Here is an 18,906-nt window from a genome sequence, read left to right as displayed (position 1 = left end):
TCACTAAAGTCCTAAAACAAAAGAAAACAGATCAACAAAATCAGGCAAATATTTAGAAAAACTAACACAAATGATGTGAAGTGACAAAAATGCTTCAATAAGCAAAAGGAAGGTCCAATTTCTGAGAAAACTATTTAAGTAAAAGTTAAAGATATTTTTAAGAAAGAAATGTTTAAATAAGGATCTCATATAAAAAATGAAATGCAAGTGCCCAAATAAAAATATATGACTCACTCAAACAAACAAACAAACAAAAATCAAGATCAAATGGTTGAATAGCTAAATGCCTAAACAAAACTTCAAAACTGGGTGTTTCCCAAAATAATATATAAAACACAAAGTTATGAAATATATGAAGTTCAGGTATAAAGGCGATCAATCCAGAAACTTCAACATATGACTAACAGGAGTTCCAAAACAAAAAACAGAAAAATTGAAGAGAAGAGAATCATAGAAAAATGTTTTCTAAACCAAAAACAAAGGCCTTGAGATAAGTCAATTTCACACACACACACATACACACATACACAATGATGGCTCATATAGTAAACACTAACAATATTTCAGAGCACTAAGGAATATAAGCTCTATGAAGGCAAGGATTATTTCTGTTTTATTCACTGCTGTATCCTGCATACTCACAGAGAGGTACCTACTTGGCACACAGTAGAAAACCAGAAAATAAGTGCAGATGAATGCAAAAAGTGAAAAATCTTAAAGCTTCAAAAAACTTAATAAATGAGCATCAAATTTGCCATCAAAGACGGCATGAGCTTTGTGCGTGCTTAATCGCTCAGTCATGTCTGACTCTTGAGACGCCATGGGCTGTAGCCCGCCAGGTTCCTCTGTGCTTGGGGATTCTCCAGGTAAGAATACTGGAGTGGGTTGCCAAGGCCTCCTCCAGGGGATCTGCCCAACCCAGAATTGAACCCAGGTCTCCCACGTTGCAGATGGGGTCTTTACCAGCTGAGCCACAGGGGAAGCCCAGAGATGGCATGTGCAAAAATAAACATGCAATGGAGTTACATCTTTAAATTGCTAAAACTAAATTGTAATAAACCTCCATTCTGCATCCAAGAAAACTAATCATTCAGTTTTAAAAGCAAAATAAAAACATTTTCAATTGTACAAACACTGAAAAAATTTCCTGTCCAAAAGTAAACTTTTGACAAGTGTTTAGCTGTATACTCCAAGAAAGGAAAACTGAGTTCAGAAAGCAGAGAAAGACAGGATTCAAAGAACACTAATCAAAGAGAGCAAGGAGATCAATCCAGTCCATCCCAAAGGAAATCAACCCTAAATAAGGACTGATGTTGAAGCTGAAGCTCCAAGACTTTGGCCACCTGACATGAAGAGCCGACTCACTGGAAAAGACCGTGATGCTGGGAAAGATTGAGGACAGAGGATGAGATGGTCAGATGGCATTATCGACCCAATGGACATGAGTTTGAGCAAGCTCAGAGAGATAGTAAAGGAGAGGGAAGTCTTGCGTGCTGCAGTCCAGGGGATCGCAAAGAGTTGGACACGACTGAGCCACTGACTGTACAACAACAATGATCAAATAAACCCTTACCACCTAGCACTTACGGTTTTTATTCTGTCGTCTTTCCATCATTTCATGTAAGGACGAACATCAGCTATCCGTTTACTGTTGCTCCTTTTTGGGTGATGAGCTTTTTCCTTGGCTGATTTTAAGATTTTCCCTCCTTATCTCAAACTGTAATAGCTATACTATTCAATCCCCAGGTGTGATTTTCTTTGGATTGATTCAACTTGGGGATCTTTACTCATCCTTAAATGTTCAAGTTGAATTCTCTAAAACAATTTGAAACCTTTCCAACTATTATCTCTTTACCCATAGGCTCTGCCCCATTCTCTCCTTTCCTTCCAAATTACTATTAATGATATTTTATAATATTTTAATATTTTCGTTATGTATCACGTATTTCTTGTTCTCTTTTCTGTTTTTCCCATTTTTGTCCTCTCTGCACTTACAATTTGGGCATTTTCTATTGACTTCCCTTTAGCGTCAATAATGTTCTCACCTGTTTGGCAAAATCTAACGTTAAATTTATCCACTGAAATTTTACTTTTTTACACTGAACTATTCAACTCTAGAATACATACTTGGTGCTCCTGTGTTGTGCGAAGCTGCTTCAGTCGTGTCCAACCCTTTATGACCCTGTAGACTGTAGCCCTGAAGAAGGCAATGGCAACCCACTCCAGTACTCTTGCCTGGAAAATCCCGTGGACAGAGGAGCCTGGTAGGCTGCAGCCCACGGGGTCACGAAGAGTCAGACACGACTGAGCGACTTCACTTTCACTTTTCACTCTCATGCATTGGAGAAGGAAATGGCAACCCACTCCAGTGTTCTTGCCTGGAGAATCCCAGGGACGGGGGAGCCTGGTGGGCTGCCGTCTGTGGGGTCGCACAGAGTCGGACACGACTGAAGCGACTTAACAGCAGCAGCAGCAGCAGCAGACTGTGGCCTGCCAGGCTCCTTGGTCCATGGAATTCTCCAGAAAATAATACTGGAGAAAGCTGCCAAGCCCTCCTCCAGGGGAAGAATATATACTTGGTATTACATTAAAGATTCTAATTTTCTTTTCCTATCTCCTGTTTATTTTGCTACCGTATAATAATTATGGGAATTTAATGACTCTCCTAACTCCAACATTTGGATTACCTGTGAGTCACTATTGTTTTTTTCTTTCTTGTCATTCATATTGAATCTGTGTCTTCACATGCCTAACCAACTTTTTTATTTAGAGATGGAGAGGATATGCTTACTTTTTTAGGAATGTGTTTATATAAACTTAAAAAAGACTTGGAAAAATACAAAGAAAGGAAATATTTTTATCTATTTTTTACTTGCAATTACTTAAAATAATCTTATATAAAAACTGCAGTGTAAATTAGTTAAAATTTAATAAACGTGTCATCCTAAACTTAAAGGGATATTTAACACATTCAATTAGTTGCATTAAAGAAATGCAGTAACCTTTCATAACAATCCTCAATCATAATGAAATAATAGTATGTTTCCTCAAACGTAATAGTACGTTTCCTCAAACCTTGGAAGAAATTTTACATTTACAGTTTAACACAGACATGCTCACTAATTGAACCAGTTTAGCTTCCTTGTCAGGATATTTCATTTCAGGGAGAGTTTCTAGTGACTAAGTATTTTTAAAACTTGAGTAAATTAAATCCTATACCAACTAGGCAATACTATTTTAAAATACTCATTCCAAGCAGAGTAATTAATTTCAAATGGAGAATGACTACTCTGCTGCTTACAAACAATATATACATACCGCGTGCTGTTGAAATCTCTCCTTCCATATTTTCTCCTCTTTATGAAGTTCATCATTCATCTTGTCCTGTTCTTGCTGAACATATAATATTGAAATATGATATTTAAATATCAAAAATATTCTGTTTATTCTGTATGACTCTTACAACATATATTAGCAAACAATGGTTAAAGATAATAACTCACCCAATGGCCCCCAGTTATTGGTACTAGAATAACAACTTTAATCCCAACTTAAAATATCATAAAATGATACCTAGGTTTCCCATTAGCACATGAAGATATCTGTAATCTTGGAAAGCTGTCTTATTAATTTGAGTATATTTACTCACATAATAAGATGCACTAGCTAGAAATACTCCTGGATAATACAAAAATTACAAATGATAAGGTATGTTAAGATGGATTTTGCATTACAGGGTTTTTTTTCTCTCCATACTATTTCATTTAATTCACATAAAAAATCATCTCAGAGGGTAATTGTTTTCTTTCATTAACTCATTATTAGCATCTATTTTGTTAAGGTTCTGAAAAATAAACAAAGATCAGTAAAATATAATCCCCTTCCTCAAAAACTTTACCTTTAGTAATTCTAAAATGCTATCATATGTTCACACATTATCTCAAATTTAGCAGAATAAGTTAATCACAAGATAAGAACTATAAGGATTACAGTAGGAAGAGCTGTAATAATTAGAGGATTATCAAAATTTCATACAAAAGATGTTTTTGAAATGACTCGGCTTTTAAGAGATTATATAAACATTTGAGGCATTTATTAAAAAGTTTTGAACCAGGAAAATGATTACAACTCAGTTTTAGGAAAATTATAAGTTTACATTTGATAGCCGTCAGTAAAGAATATGCCTACAATGCAGGAGACCTCGGTTCAATACCTGGGAGGGAAGATCCCCTGGAGAAGGAAATGGCAACTCACTCCAGTACTCTTGCCTGGATGATCCCATGGACAGAGGAGCCTGGCAGGCTATAATCTATGGCGGCACAAGAGTTGGACATGACTTAGTAACTAAACCACCACATTTAATAAGAAAGTAAGGGAAGGAAACAGTAAGGAGATCAGTGAAGTAGGTATTAGACAAGCCCATGAGACAATCAGTGAGGGCCTTCTACAGATGCGGTCACAGGCGTCAGAAGAGATGCAAACACAATGCAAATATGAAACTGCCACCAACTGCCAGATGACTGAATCAAAGGAAGTGGGAAAAGTTCTTTGGAAACTATCTCATATGAGCTGTGGGAAATTTTGATGGCATTTAAGCATGGAAATAACATTTTCTGGAAAATAATTATCCTTCTGACTGCACTACCGTGCATGAGTTTCCAGAACACAAGACCAAAAGTAGGAAGGTCAGTTAGAGAGTACAGTAAATACTCCAAGCTCCACATTAGGACATCCTGAACGATGGGGCAGCAGTAGACATACGGGTGAGACAGTGGATAATGTAACTATTGGAAGGATAGGATCATAAAAGAGAGAGAAGAGTCAAAAATGGTACTCAGCTTTTTAGCTTAGTCTATGATGAGAGCATAGCTCATCAAAATAACGACTAACGAATACCAGAGGCGGAGCACGACTCCGAAAGACAATGTATTCAGTTTTAGATCCATTAAATTCCGAGTATGGAATAGTTACGCAGTTCACTTTATTTTTATAACTGTAGATTTGGTTCTGAACAGCCATCGCTGTGTTTGAGACTATCAAGAGAGAAAGTACATGGAATAAGAAAAGAAAGAAAAAAAAAAAGAAAAGAAAGAACAAAAGATGGAATCCAGGGTAGGACACATTCAGGGAGAAGGAGGAAAAAAATTAACCTAAAAACAGATACCAAGGAAAAATGGCCAAACATGTAAGAAGACAATCAAGGTAGTATGGTCCCACAGAAGTAAAGGGGAAATGAAATGGTCAACTGATTTTTACTGGCATAAAAAGGAAAAGAGGCAAAAACAAATACTGACTGGTGGCTCAGACAGTAAAGCATCTGCCTGCAATGCAAGAGACCTGGGTTTGATCCCTGGGTTGCGAAGATCCTTTGAAGAATGAAATGGCAACCCACTCCAGTACTCTTGCCTGGAAAATCCCATGGATGGAGGAGCCCTGATAGGCTACAGTCCACGTGGTCGCAAAGAGCTGGACACGACTAGTGACTTCACTAAGACGTGTGAATATGGTTCTAGAAGTCATTGTATTTTTGTCAAAGTCAGTTTAGAAGTCATTTTTTTTTTTTTGTCAAAAGCAGTTTAATTCACTGGGATGGAGGTAGAAGACACCTAGAAGGTTTAGGTTTGAATGAAAGATGAGGAAATGGATTGAGCACAAATAACTACTTCTTAAGAAGCCTGTCTATGATAAGTAAAGCTAAAGAGCAGCTAAAGAAAGATATTTAAACAACAGTGATCTCATGAGTTTTCTGTTTTCTTTTGTTTCCAGGACAGGAGAAAACTGAACATGAGTATAAGCAATAAGAAAGGAGGAAGTTGCATGACTATTTTAACATACAGGGAAAAAGTGAGAGTAATAGAGCAAAGAATGAAAAGCTGGCCTTTGGTAGAAAAAGCCTCTCTTACTGAGATAAGAACAAAGGCAAAAAATAAAGCTAAAAAGGTGACCACAAAGATTAATGTTAACTAGATGTGGGATTAGAAAGAAAAAGAAGTTCGTAATTGACGCAAAAATGTGATCATTTACTAATAACAAGGAAGAAGGAGCTGGGTAAAACTCTTAAGGAAAGAAATTTATAACAGCAGTTTTAGAAAATGGAAGGAGCTAACAAAGACACAGGTGAGAATTACTGAATATATAAATTACCTATTTAGAAGCCATCATAAAATTATGGAATGGTCCCAGTGGAAAACTTTGAAGCTCCAAGGTAAAACGAAGCACACATTTAGAAACTCATTAAATCTACTAATGTCATATATATTTTTAAATCATAAATTTATGATTAAGTACAAATTGCTTTCAAAAACTAAGTTATATAATTCTTTAAGGGTAAGGCCCTGTAGTTAAATTTCTTTTGTAACATCAAGCATATAGCTGAAAGTTTTGCCCTTGAAGTAGTCAGTAAATTGTTACAAAACAAAATAAAAATGGCAATGAAAAAAGAATTTAAAAATCAGCCGTTTTTTAAAAAATATCACTAACAATCAATAGCAGTGATACATTTTATCACAAGCTAGTAAACACTACTCCAATAATCTACATTATATTAACTTCTATTCAGGAATGGGGAAAAAAAAGCTTCTGACTTTTGAAAATAACTAGTCTGTGGGAAGGAAAATATGGACTAAAAGGAAGCTAAAGATTTGTAGCTTAAATATTAGTAAAAGACATGGACAAGCTGGTTCTGCAATATTATCATTGTTTTTAATGTATTTACTTTCTACATAATTCAGAAATGCAATGTACTCAGCATGGGAGGCTAGGATACCCTGAACTGCCTATGTGATAACATGCTAACAGAAGACTCAAAACTAGTAAGTTGGGAGTAATACGTAAACTTTAGTAATGCAGAACGGATGTAAGTCCTGCCTGTTATCCATACAGTCTAAGGATCCTGACGGTCCACAGGTGAGTCCCAGAAATCCACCAGTTTCTCAAGATGCCACTACCATGGCCTGAGGATGTGGACCACCTGAGGAGCAGCTGGGAGAAAACAGAAAGGAAAACAACACAGAACTCCCTTATACCAAAAATGTTCCAGTCCCAGAAATTAGCTCATTTATGGGAATGCAGCACAACTATGACCTGCATGCCTGATCCACTGTAACCAAATATGTTTTACATAATTGCTAGATATCAGACTACACAGTAAGGACATTCTGTGATGGAGAAAATTCTGTTGCCTTTTTCTATGATTAGAAGGGCATAGAAAAGCAACAATTTATGTTGTAAATGTCAGCTTTTTTAGGACAGTCTTTGAAACTTTATAGACTCTGGGGGATCTCAAAATCCAAAGCAGTACCTGAAATTACAATGAATTTAATGGAAAATAAGCAAGGGACCCATATTAAAACTGTTAATCCCCAGTGAACTGCTTTGATTATTAGGGCTAATTAAAACCCATAGAATGGAGCTCGGGCCACACCATAATCCAAAATATCAGTACTGTTCAGAAGGAGTTATTGATTCAAAAAAATGTATGAAAAACAAAAATAAAAATAAGAAAACTTACCTTCTGAATATTCTCTAATTTCTTCTTTTCAACTTCAAATTGTTTCATCCAACAGTGTCTTTTTTCTTCTTCTTCTTGAAACTGCTTTTCTTCTCTATCCCTCTGAACTTTGAGAGTTTCTTTCTCTTGGTCTTCTAGTTCTTTCTGTTTGTCTTGCCAAGCCTCAAAGGACTGCCGACATCTTTCTTCCACTTCACAGTATCCAAAGTTTATATCAGCATCATCTGTATTCATGAAGAGAAAAAAATTTAAATCAAACCAGTCAAAGCTGATCCAATATAAAATTTAAAAGCAATTTCAAAATAAAGAAATAATGTCAATATATTACCAAAGTGAAAGCGACAATGTGCTAATGTGCAAAATACATGTAAACTCCATTGCAGTCAATAAAGAAATCATATAACTTGTCAAACTATCCCAGAAAACTATGTGTGTGTATCTGTGTGTGTGTGCACATGCACGCATTCATGTGTGTAGTTAAGAGATGTATATGGAACATAGCTAAGAGACACTTAAAAAATGCAGGTCTGGGTACATCTATTGCAGTCAGCTCTACATGTGGAAAATTTTCAAATATACTTACATAAAGTTAAATTGAAAGTGAAAGTTGCTCTGTCATGTCGGACTCTTTGCGACCCCATGGACTATACAGTCCAAGGAATTCTCCAGGCCAGAATACTGGAGTGGATAGCCTTTCCCTTCTCCAGGGGATCTTCCCAACCCAGGAATTGAACCCAGGTGTCCCGCATTGCAGACAGATTCTTTACTAGCTGAGCCACAATAAAGTTAATTTAGGAGTCATAAAAAAAAAACTATGAAACGTAATTAAATAACCATAGTAAGTGTACAGCATTTTTCAAATACCATGACTATTTTCTTCTAAATGGCAAAAGAAAACTGCTTAAGGTTTTTAGATAATTAAAGTGAAACACAATAAAATGATCAAAAGTATCATCAAGCAAAAGATGTTCATCCACCTGGCAAAACATGTTCATCTACTGGCAAATCACAAAGATCAGATTCCAGAACCAAATCGGGACTACCACAATGAGTTTTACTTCTTAGAAATTCTTCTTTTTCTATTTCAGATAACATCTAAGAGGTTAAAGAAAGTACCAATGATTAAAGAAAAACAAAACAGACAGTAAAGTTGTCATTTCAATAAAGCATTAAGTATTTACACACACATATCTAGAAAATTATTTGCTTCAAATTGCTCTCAAATACAATTCTATAGCACATTAAACTTATTCTTTTATGGTGGAGAAAAATGCTTTTCCCAGGGAAGCAAATTGTATTCTACCCTCCTTATGTATTTCAGAATTCTAATTACTTTCTAATATTTACTTACAATATTCAGAATTAACCTGCTTGACACTCATATCCAAATATTTCTATTAATATGTGTTTTCCTCCTAATACCTTTTTATTTTTTTTTCAGCAATTGCACATATACACAAATTGCTAATATATTCAATATGTTTTAAAAACAGATTTTTTTCTAATTTACCTTGAATATATACAAGTTATAATTTTGATTCATACTTTTCCATAATTAGACTTCTACCATACTCCAGCTTGAAAGATACAGGATATCTATTTCAATGAAGTAGCCATATAATTCAAAATTAATGTATCGGGACTGAGTGCTACCAAAAAAATAGAGTAAGAAACATACACACAAGTAACTTTCAAATTCTGCCAACCTCATAAAGAGCAAGAATACAGTTAGGTAAAATTAGAGTTACGTAAAATGAGTAATAAAAATGAACAAGATGCTGAGTCTGTGGAAGAGACTTTCTCTGAAATACATTTCCAGGAGTTTTACCCCCAAATTCTAGGCTTTCCTTTACTCTCGCTTCTTTACAGATGCTTTTATTTTACCTTAAAAAAAAGAAGACATTCTACATTTAAAGCTTCTACAGGGTATTTAAAAACTCCACTGAATCATACTACTACATACAGTATAAATGATCATACTGAATCATTCTTAAGCAAGGTAACAATATTAGAGTATACTTCATTGTTTTACTTGGATTTTTTTAGGTAAAAAATACCATCCAATATAGTTATGCTGGTTTTATTTACATTATATTTCCAAGTACTGCTGGTTCAAATCACCATTTCTAATACTTTAAAGACTGTAATTTACACTGTTTTATATTCTATGCCAGAAGAGAAAATAAAACCAAAAATTATTAGCTTAAAAATTTAATTTTTAAGACAGTGAACTTTAAATCCTATGTGAGATGAAAAGGAAAATTTCTAACTATAATATTGAGCACTTTCAGAGAACATATACCTTTATTAACTGTTCTGGATTTCCTTTACATTCAGTTGGTAATTCTGTCCTTAAATGCATATGATTATTAGAAATTCCTCCATAACCACAGCCTATAAAGAGAAAAAAGTTATAACATTTTTAAATATTAAAGCAAGACACATGTTAAAATCCCAAACTATTTTATCATCCTTTAAATTCCTTATCATAGAATAGTCTTGAACAAAGCAATAGAAAAATACTGAAGAACCAAGAATAGAGGAAATCTGTAATCTTTATTCAAAAATAAAAGCAACAGATTTTTAGAGCACTCTTATCACCTTTCATATTCTAGAACTGACGTTCACTTTTCATGTATACAGAATAATGCTGTGTTTAAGATCACAATAACACCTTGACTAGAAATCAACAAAGGTTCAAGTCTATCTGCCACAAACAACATAATCTTGCACAAGATACTGAAAATGCTTTAATAAAAGTCTTAATTTAAAACATTATAATGACTAACATGTCCATGAAAGAAACTTTCATTCCCAATTTTGTGAGGTTTGGTTGAATTTTAGTGGCTTTTTATCATCTGTGGAGAGGTAATTATGTTTCTTTTTCTTGTTCAATTAGCTTGTTTTATTCCTTAGTTGTAAAGTATTTTTTACAGATGACCATTCTGTGAATTAACTGACCATTCACAAGTATTTTGACCAGTATTACAGATTTTCTTTTTCAATACCCATTCAGTCTCTCTAGCATGTTTTCCTATGTGAGAAGCTGAAAAGCAAAAAACAACATTCTCCAGATTCCTTTGAAGGTATGTTTCTGAGGATGATTTAGATTCTGCCAATTGATACATTTGTGCAAGTCTTTATTTTCATAAAAATATTATGTGTGAAGAAAGGCAGAGAGAGATACTTTCATTTTTCTGGCTCAGACTATGATAGAGGGAGCTTTGGGCTGGAGATAGGAGTGTATAGGAGAGGATTAATATCTCTGAATTTCTTCATTTTATCAGCAGCTCCTGCTACAGCACAGTTCCACAGTGCACATGTGTGTATTTCTTCCTACACTTTAGATATTCAACATAAAGTCTGATTTTTTCAGTTCTATTAACAATTCTGTTATTTACTGTAGTAACTATTAAGAGCCCCCAAAGATGTTACTTCTACACTTGCTGGTATGCATGCCCTGTGTTGTCCCCTCCGGCACAGAATCTGTGCTGACACTGTGTACCCATCAGGATGTAGTAAAGATGTTCCATGACTTTGGAGAATGTCATATGAAGCTTCACAAGGTACCACCTTAGTGTCTTAACAATTTATTCATGACATACTCTTTCTCAAAATCCAAGTGCCATGCAAGCTACAGAGAGAGACCACACGTAGGTGCCTCCTCCAGCTGACGGCCCCGAATAAATTCCCAGCCAACAAACTGCATCAATTGCAAGCCATGTCAGTGAGCCATCTTAGAATTCCAGCCCAGTAAAGACTTCAGATGACTGTGACCCTAAACAACATCTGATTGTAAATGTGTAAGAAATCCAAGCAAGAACTACCTGGCAAAGCCCAGTGAACCTGCAGAACTATACAAAGATAACAACACACTGTTTACACAAACACCCGCCAAACCTTACTGCTTAAAGTAGCTAAAACAGTTTTTGTGTACAACTGACAGCTTTCATCAATACATCCATACTTACAAATAAAATTAGCCTTGAGCTTCTCTTATGTATGTGTATGCTATGCTTGCACCGTTTTGTATCTAAAATGTGCAGCTTTTAATAAATGAAATATAATCTGCAGATTTTCTGCTCCTTGATGAATTGGAACAAATCAATTACAAAATTATCCCTAGTTCCTACTGACATTTGAGAAGAAATCTCTATCTTCTTGCCAAATTGCTGATTTAAGCATGTTTTCTGATTTTTCAAGCAGTTTTGATAGTTTGAATTTTCTTGGAAAATTAGTCTATTCATTGAGACTATCAAACCTATTTGTTAGAGCTATACACATGAGATCTTATAACTTTCTAAAACACTGCCATGACTTTAGTTCCTATAATCTTTCATGTAACTAATTTTTCTATATTTCTGTTGATTTTTACATAATCAGGCTCTATACTTGCCAATATATTTAAAATAAATTTTCATTTTAAAAACCTTAGTAAACATAAATAAGCAAACTTCTAAAATCCACGATAACTTGACAATGATCACTGCTAAAATCTAAAGGGTCCGCACTGAAGAAGTCTTTATATATTCTTTCACACAGGTACTCGAAACAAAAATATCAGAGCCAGTTTCTGCTTTTCCTTTCACATCAATCCATCAATAAATATTTTTGGTTCCTCCTACTTAAAAATGTTTCCTAGAATATAACCATTTTTCACCATTTGTGTTTAAACTGCTATCATCTCTAACCACATTACTGTAAGTCTTTAGACTCTTGCCACCTCAAGGCATCTTCACTGCACAGCTCCCAGAATGACTGCCTCAAAATACGTCACACTGCCACTCCTTTCTGAAAAACCTGAATATACTCAGAGCAGAATCCAATGTCCACACTTTGGATTTATAAGAGCCCTGCATATCTGACTCATTCTTTGCCTGACTGTAACCACAAAGGCTGACTATTCTCTGAACACATTAAGCCCACTGAGTGAGCTGTGGCCTTTACAATTCCCTCCTTCTGGAACACCAGCTCTCTAGACAGTTACATGACTCACTTCTTCACCAGTATATCCCATGTGACTTACTATCTCATTTCAGTCACTACTTAAATACCACTTCCTCAGAGATGCCTCCCCTGACTTCACATATCTAAAACAGCAAAATTCAATCTCCACCTCCTTATCTTTTTTTTTAATCCCCTTATCTTGAAATCCTCCCTTCACAGGATGATCATTATTGAAATATTATGCATTTACTTATTATCTGTCTCCCAACATGGGAACATTAGAATAACAGAGCAAGATCTTTGCCTGTTTTGTTCTCTGCTGTATCCTCAATGGCTACAACAGATCCTTTCACACACTAATATTTTTGGTATAAACATCTGTGAATATCCACATAATTTATACCAATATAAGCATAAATGACACTGAATTTCATAGTAACTTTTATAGTATACCATAAAACTTTTGTTATTAAAATTGTCCTTCATTTTTTTAAAAGAGTATATTGTTAGACACATTTGAACATTTTAATTGTTGCCATTTTTCATTATAATCGAAGCTAGGATTATACTTCTGGTTAAATCTTTGTTCATTCTATTATTCTTACAATAACTGTAAGATGTAAATTTGCTCAGTTGAGGCAAATAAAGGTTGTGAGGCTTTTATATAAATTATATTTTTCTCCAAAAATACATATAAACTGATAATTCTAAAACAGTCCCATGCTTGGGTTCCTTTGACATAAAGTAACAGAATGTCTGGCTTTAATTAGGACTAGTAAAACAAATTATTAGTGACTAGTATTTATTGGAGATATAAGGAAGGTAGTAATTAAAACAGATGTGTGAACTGACTTGAACAGACCAATATAATATAGAGATTTTATTAGAGATAAATGCACACACCTGTATATGAGAAGAAATAACTTCAAGCAGTTTAATTTTCTAAATTATAAATTATTCATACTTACAGAAAACTTATCTACCAAGCAGATGAAAACTGTACTTACTTAAAACATCAGTATCTTCCAAGTCCTGAAGAATGAGCTCTTCAGCAGTTTTACTCTTATTCTTTATGATGTTAATACAGTGAAGAACCGACTCAGGAAGCTCATCTGAATCCTAAAAATGTGAAGAATAAAAGAAACTGTAAAATTATTTATTAAAACTACGCATCAAAATTTGTTCTGAAATGCCAAAATTTTGACTAAAATGGGTGAATGAGGTAAAAGAGCTTCATATAAAAAGCATAGTCCAAACAAACACATTTGGTTAAAATTTGCTTTTCATTTTCAGATGGCTATAAATTGCATCCATGATTCTGTTGGAACTCATCCCCAGATGAATAATTTCAGAACTTCTGTCTTACTTAAGTTAGCTATGGATAAAAAGACATAATAAAATATTATTTTTTCCTGAAATATTATATAGATTATTGCAATCCTAATTAAAAATCAAAGTATAATTATTTCAAGAAACTTGACAAATGTGTTTTCTTGGGGAAAAAAGCTTAGTTGAAAAGATTTGATGGATCAAAGCTACTGAAGGAATTTGGCCCATTTTATATTAAAAAATATAAAACCAAAATAGGGCAAAAATTAACAGAATAATGGAAAAGAATAGATAACTCTGGATAGATATGTATATAACAACTAAGTATATACAGCAGAGATGACAAGTCAATTGAGAAAAGGTGGATTATTCCACAAGTGACACCAGGGATATTTGCTAAATATTTCAGGGAAATTTTAATTAGACTTACTTTTTATAATATAGCTGAAAATAAGTTTCCATTGGATTAAGAATTTTGATATAAAAGAATGAATCCATGAATAAATTTTCTAGGTATATAAACACTGGAGGAAATACACAAATGAATATACATTTGATTTCAAAAAAATGTAACTATTTCTTTGGTCTAAAGATTTCACATACATTTTGATTTTTATGCATATCTAATCACATAACTCATGATTAAGTAAAAAAGCAGGATACTAATATATATGTGTGTCTTCCCAGGCTCAGCTGGTAGAGAATCTGCCTGGAATGCAGAAGACCTGGGTTTGATCCCTGGGTTGCAAAGATCCCTTGGAGAAGGGAATGGCTACCCACTCCAGTACACTGGCCTGGAGAATTTCATGGACTGTATAGTCCATGGAGTCACAAAGAGTCTGACATGACTGTGTGACTTTCACTTCCACTTTCCCTTAGCTGGGTGGTAAAGAATCCACCTGCCAATGTAGGAGACATGGGTTCAATCCCTAGCTTGGGAAGATCCCCTGGAGAGGGAAAAGGCAACCCATTCCAGTATTCTTGCCTGGGAAATCCCATGGACAGAACAGTCAGCAGTCCATGGCATCACAAAATAGTTGGACATGACTTATAGCTAAACAACAACATATATGTATATATACATATGCTTAATTATATGAATAGTAAAATCTCAATTTTGTGAAAAACTGCACATGTACACACATGGAATTATAGGTAATTTCTCAATATAGTTTTTATATTTAAATACCTATTAATATGCATTGTTTAAAGGTCACCCTAACGGGAAAAAATTGAGAGGAGTATACAAAACACACTGAGAAAAGTAGTATTTCTCCTAACAAAACTTACTTCAGTTGAAAGTCTCAAAAATACAACACAAAACTTACTGTATCACTATTATCACTCTGGGTTTCTGATTTTGAATCACTATCAAAATCATATTTTTCCAAGGAAGAAATGCTGATTTTATCCAATTCAGCCTCTATTTCTTCTCTGAGCTTTATATCATCATCATCATCATTGCCTTCCATCATCCTTCATAATAAAACACAGAACCATTTAGAGAAAACTGAAGAGGCTAAATGCTAGTAAAAACTATAGGTTCTTTAATGTGCCACACCAATCCAACATGTTCTATGTAAAAATGCTTTAGCTTAACAAAGTTTTATCACACCTTATTATGCCTATACTATATATTAAAGATAATTTCTTTCTCCCTGTTTTCATCCATTATTTCTTTAGTGTTTGACTACAAACTGATCAAATCTAATGATAATTCTCTTTAAATTTGCTAAAGGAAAAGTTATGTGGAATGGGTTTGGCTTAATTCCTTTATCAAGAAACTTCACACTAAAACTCATTTTTCATGGTAATAATTAATGGCAAAATAACTGTGAACAGCTTGAGAATTCAGAGATAAAAATACTTACAACATCCTAGGTCTATATATGGGGACACATTTGACTAGTCTGCACTTATTAAATCAGAGTTGTCAATTCTACCAGATAGCCACAACAAGGAAATAATGAATAATATATGACGTATAAATTCAACATTCATTTAAATCTTTAGGCTTGTAATGGATAGGGTCAAGCAGTATATTGCAGAATATTTTCACATCATCATTGTTAACTACCGCCATTAGCTTCCATGTATATTAAGTACCTGTGACAAGCCAGGCACTAGTAGACACTTGTGTGCTTGATAATCTCTGGACTAACTTCACAGATTAAAGGTCATTACAGTCATTGTATAGATGAGAAACCTAAGGTTGGAAGAGGTTAGTTAATTCCCCATAGCACTCTGCTAAAAAGTAATGGGAGTAGGATCCTAATTCAGAGACTCTGAATCCAAAGTCAGTGCTTTTCCCACAATCCAAAGGTATCCAAATTTAGGCAAGCTCATTATCTGCCCAGCAATTTTTCCGAACAACCAGTAGACTTCAAACTGCAGATGGTAATCCATTCATGGATTAAGAAATTAATTTAGCTGTTTTTGATCATCTAGATTAAATGATGGGATAGGATAGGAAAAGCTAGGGTAGGTCAGAAAAGAAACTATAAGTGTACTATATAAACTAAAAGCAAAAATTGTTTAAAAAACTTTGCTTCAATTATAAGTACATGTATATGTGTGCACATGTACATGAAATGGAATGCAAATTTTTGTTTTAATGTGCATCTAAGCAAAAAGAAAGTTTGAACAATGCTGTACTAATCAGTTTTTATTTTCCAATTTTACTCATAACCTCCTTCATCCAAAACAAAACGAGAACCAATGCAAAATGCTACCCCACAATCTAACTTACTTAAAATGCAATTCAAAAGCTTTGAATGAATAGAGGGAGAAAAACCTTTGCTAGGTGGAAAATTAGATTTTAAAAATGGTTATAAGGCAGAATGCAGAGATACACAAAACTTTATGTAGAAAAAAAGGCAGAAAAATAGGGTAAAGGAAAGGGACATTTCCATCATATGCCCATCTCAGCGCATCTACTGGCTCTTTAGATCAGTCCTATCCAATTACATATTTGAGCAACATATTTGATTTAAATTTTCTAGTGGCAATTTTTTAAAATGTAAAGAGAGTTGAATTTTTTATAATATATATTAATTCAATCCATTATATCCAAAATATTATTTCAGCATAGACTCAACAGAAAAGCATTTATTACATAGCTAAAAAGTTTACACTTTGTTTTGTACATTAATAATTCTTCAAAATCTGATGTGTATTTTACATTTACAGCACATTTCAATTCGCACTTGCTGCATTTAAGCTCTCAATGGTCACCTCTAGCCAGTGGTTACAGAATTGGATACAGTAGCCTTGGATCGATCCCACTGCAAAGAGGCTAGGTAAACTAATTCAAGTTGATAATAAATCAACTGGAGTTGGCTAAAGGTGCCAAGCGAGCTTAGTGGGGTGTCTTAGTGGCTTAAGTGGGGAGTCTTCGTGACTCAGCTGGTAAAGAACCCGCCTGTCAATGCAGGAGACAAAAGAGATGCGGGTTCCATCTCTGGGTCTGGAAGATCCCCTGGAGGAGGAAATGGCAACCCACTCCAATATTCTTGCCTGGGAAATCCCATGGACAGAGGAGCCTGGAGGGTTAGAGTCCCTGGGGTCGCAGAGAGTCGGACACGACTGAGCACGCACACAAAGCGGCCAAAAATGATAAATTAAGGAATCCCACCCTTCAATTATAGTTCTTCAAGTTCTGAGTGAACTACCAAAAATTTTCAAAACTGAAAGGAGCCTCGCGCTCTACAGACTGGCTCAGCGCTCCCAGGGCGCGCGGTCCCCCTTCGCCCTCAAGCCTGGCCTTGGCGGGCGGAGAGGGGCCCGGCTCCACTTGCGCCCCTGCAGTTTTGCAGCGCCTCCCGCTCCATCAACCCGGGTTGCTCGCTCACCCAGCAGCGGCTGAATCCTCCAGCTCTGTTGGAAAACAGCGCCCGCCCTCCAAACAAAGAGTAACCACGGCAACCGCCAATCACAAGGAAGATGGGCTTTACAGGTGCCCCAGCAGGACAAACTATCTCTATTCCAAACGAGAACGAACACTTCATCTCAGAAGTTCGGTGCGGAACTTACATTTTATTCCAGGTAGATTTTAATATTTCATTAATTTTGGAAAGTATTTAATAAAGAAACAACACTTGCTTACAGTTACGCAATTAGAGGTAGCCTGACTTAAATTGTCTCTTACTTATCTTTTTTTTTTTTTTTTTTTTTTTTTTTTTTAATTTTATTTTATTTTATTTTTTTTTTTAAAACTATAAAGCTTTACTTTATTTTTTTTTTTATTTATTTTTTTTTTTTTAATATTATTTTATTAGTTGGAGGCCAATCACTTTACAACATTTCAGTGGGTTTTGTCATACATTGACATGAATCAGCCATATAGTTACATGTATTCCCCATCCCGATCCCCCCTCCCACCTCCCTCCCCACCCGACTCCTCAGGGTCCTCCCAGTGCACCAGGCCCGAGCACCTGACTCATGTATCCCACCTGGGCTGGTGGTCCGTTTCACCATAGATAATATACATGCTGTTCTTTCAAAACATCCCACCCTCACGTTCTCCCCCAGAGTTCAAAAGTCTGTTCTGTATTTCTGTGTCTCTTTTTCTGTTTTGCATATAGGGTTATCGCCACCATCTATCTAAATTCCGTATATATGTGTTAGTATACTGTAATGTTCTTTATCTTTCTGACTTACTTCACTCTGTATAATGGGCTCCAGTTTCATCCATCTCATTAGAACTGATTCAAATGAATTCTTTTTAACGGCTGAGTAATATTCCATGGTGTATATGTACCACAGCTTCCTTATCCATTCATCTGCTGATGGGCATCTAGGTTGCTTCCATGTCCTGGCTATTATAAACAGTGCTGCGATGAACATTGGGGTGCACGTGTCTCTTTCAGATCTGGATTCCTCAGTGTGTATGCCCAGAAGTGGTATTGCTGGGTCATATGGCAGTTCTATTTCCAGTTTTTTAAGAAATCTCCACACTGTTTTCCATAGTGGCTGTACTAGTTTGCATTCCCACCAACAGTGTAAGAGGGTTCCCTTTTCTCCACACCCTCTCCAGCATTTATTGCTTGTAGACTTTTGGATAGCAGCCATCCTGACTGGCGTGTAATGGTACCTCATTGTGGTTTTGATTTGCATTTCTC

The 18,906-nt window shown here is 35.2% G+C and overlaps 2 protein-coding genes across 2 annotated transcripts in view; one reads left to right on the top strand and one right to left on the bottom strand.

Annotated features, from left to right (window-relative positions):
- The window catches only part of LRRIQ1 (leucine rich repeats and IQ motif containing 1), a 184,037-nt gene extending 168,776 nt beyond the window's left edge, over positions 1 to 15,261 (bottom strand). Inside the window, exons 1-6 of the mRNA XM_065935480.1 lie at positions 15,115 to 15,261; positions 13,465 to 13,576; positions 9,813 to 9,904; positions 8,488 to 8,605; positions 7,511 to 7,734; positions 3,319 to 3,393 (exon numbers count right to left, since the gene is read on the bottom strand). Of these exons, the coding sequence (XP_065791552.1) occupies positions 3,319 to 3,393; positions 7,511 to 7,734; positions 8,488 to 8,605; positions 9,813 to 9,904; positions 13,465 to 13,576; positions 15,115 to 15,261 (768 nt within the window). The remainder of the gene's footprint in view (positions 1 to 3,318; positions 3,394 to 7,510; positions 7,735 to 8,487; positions 8,606 to 9,812; positions 9,905 to 13,464; positions 13,577 to 15,114) is intronic.
- A 2,544-nt stretch (positions 15,262 to 17,805) lies between these two features.
- Positions 17,806 to 18,906, top strand: part of TSPAN19 (tetraspanin 19) — a 28,691-nt gene continuing 27,590 nt past the window's right edge. Inside the window, exon 1 of the mRNA XM_065935479.1 lies at positions 17,806 to 17,830. The gene's annotated coding sequence lies outside the window, so the exon portion shown is untranslated. The remainder of the gene's footprint in view (positions 17,831 to 18,906) is intronic.

Source organism: Muntiacus reevesi, chromosome 4 (genome assembly GCF_963930625.1).
Source record: "Muntiacus reevesi chromosome 4, mMunRee1.1, whole genome shotgun sequence".
Taxonomy (NCBI): Eukaryota; Metazoa; Chordata; class Mammalia; order Artiodactyla; family Cervidae; genus Muntiacus; species Muntiacus reevesi.
This window is presented reverse-complemented; position numbering and strand designations above follow the sequence as displayed.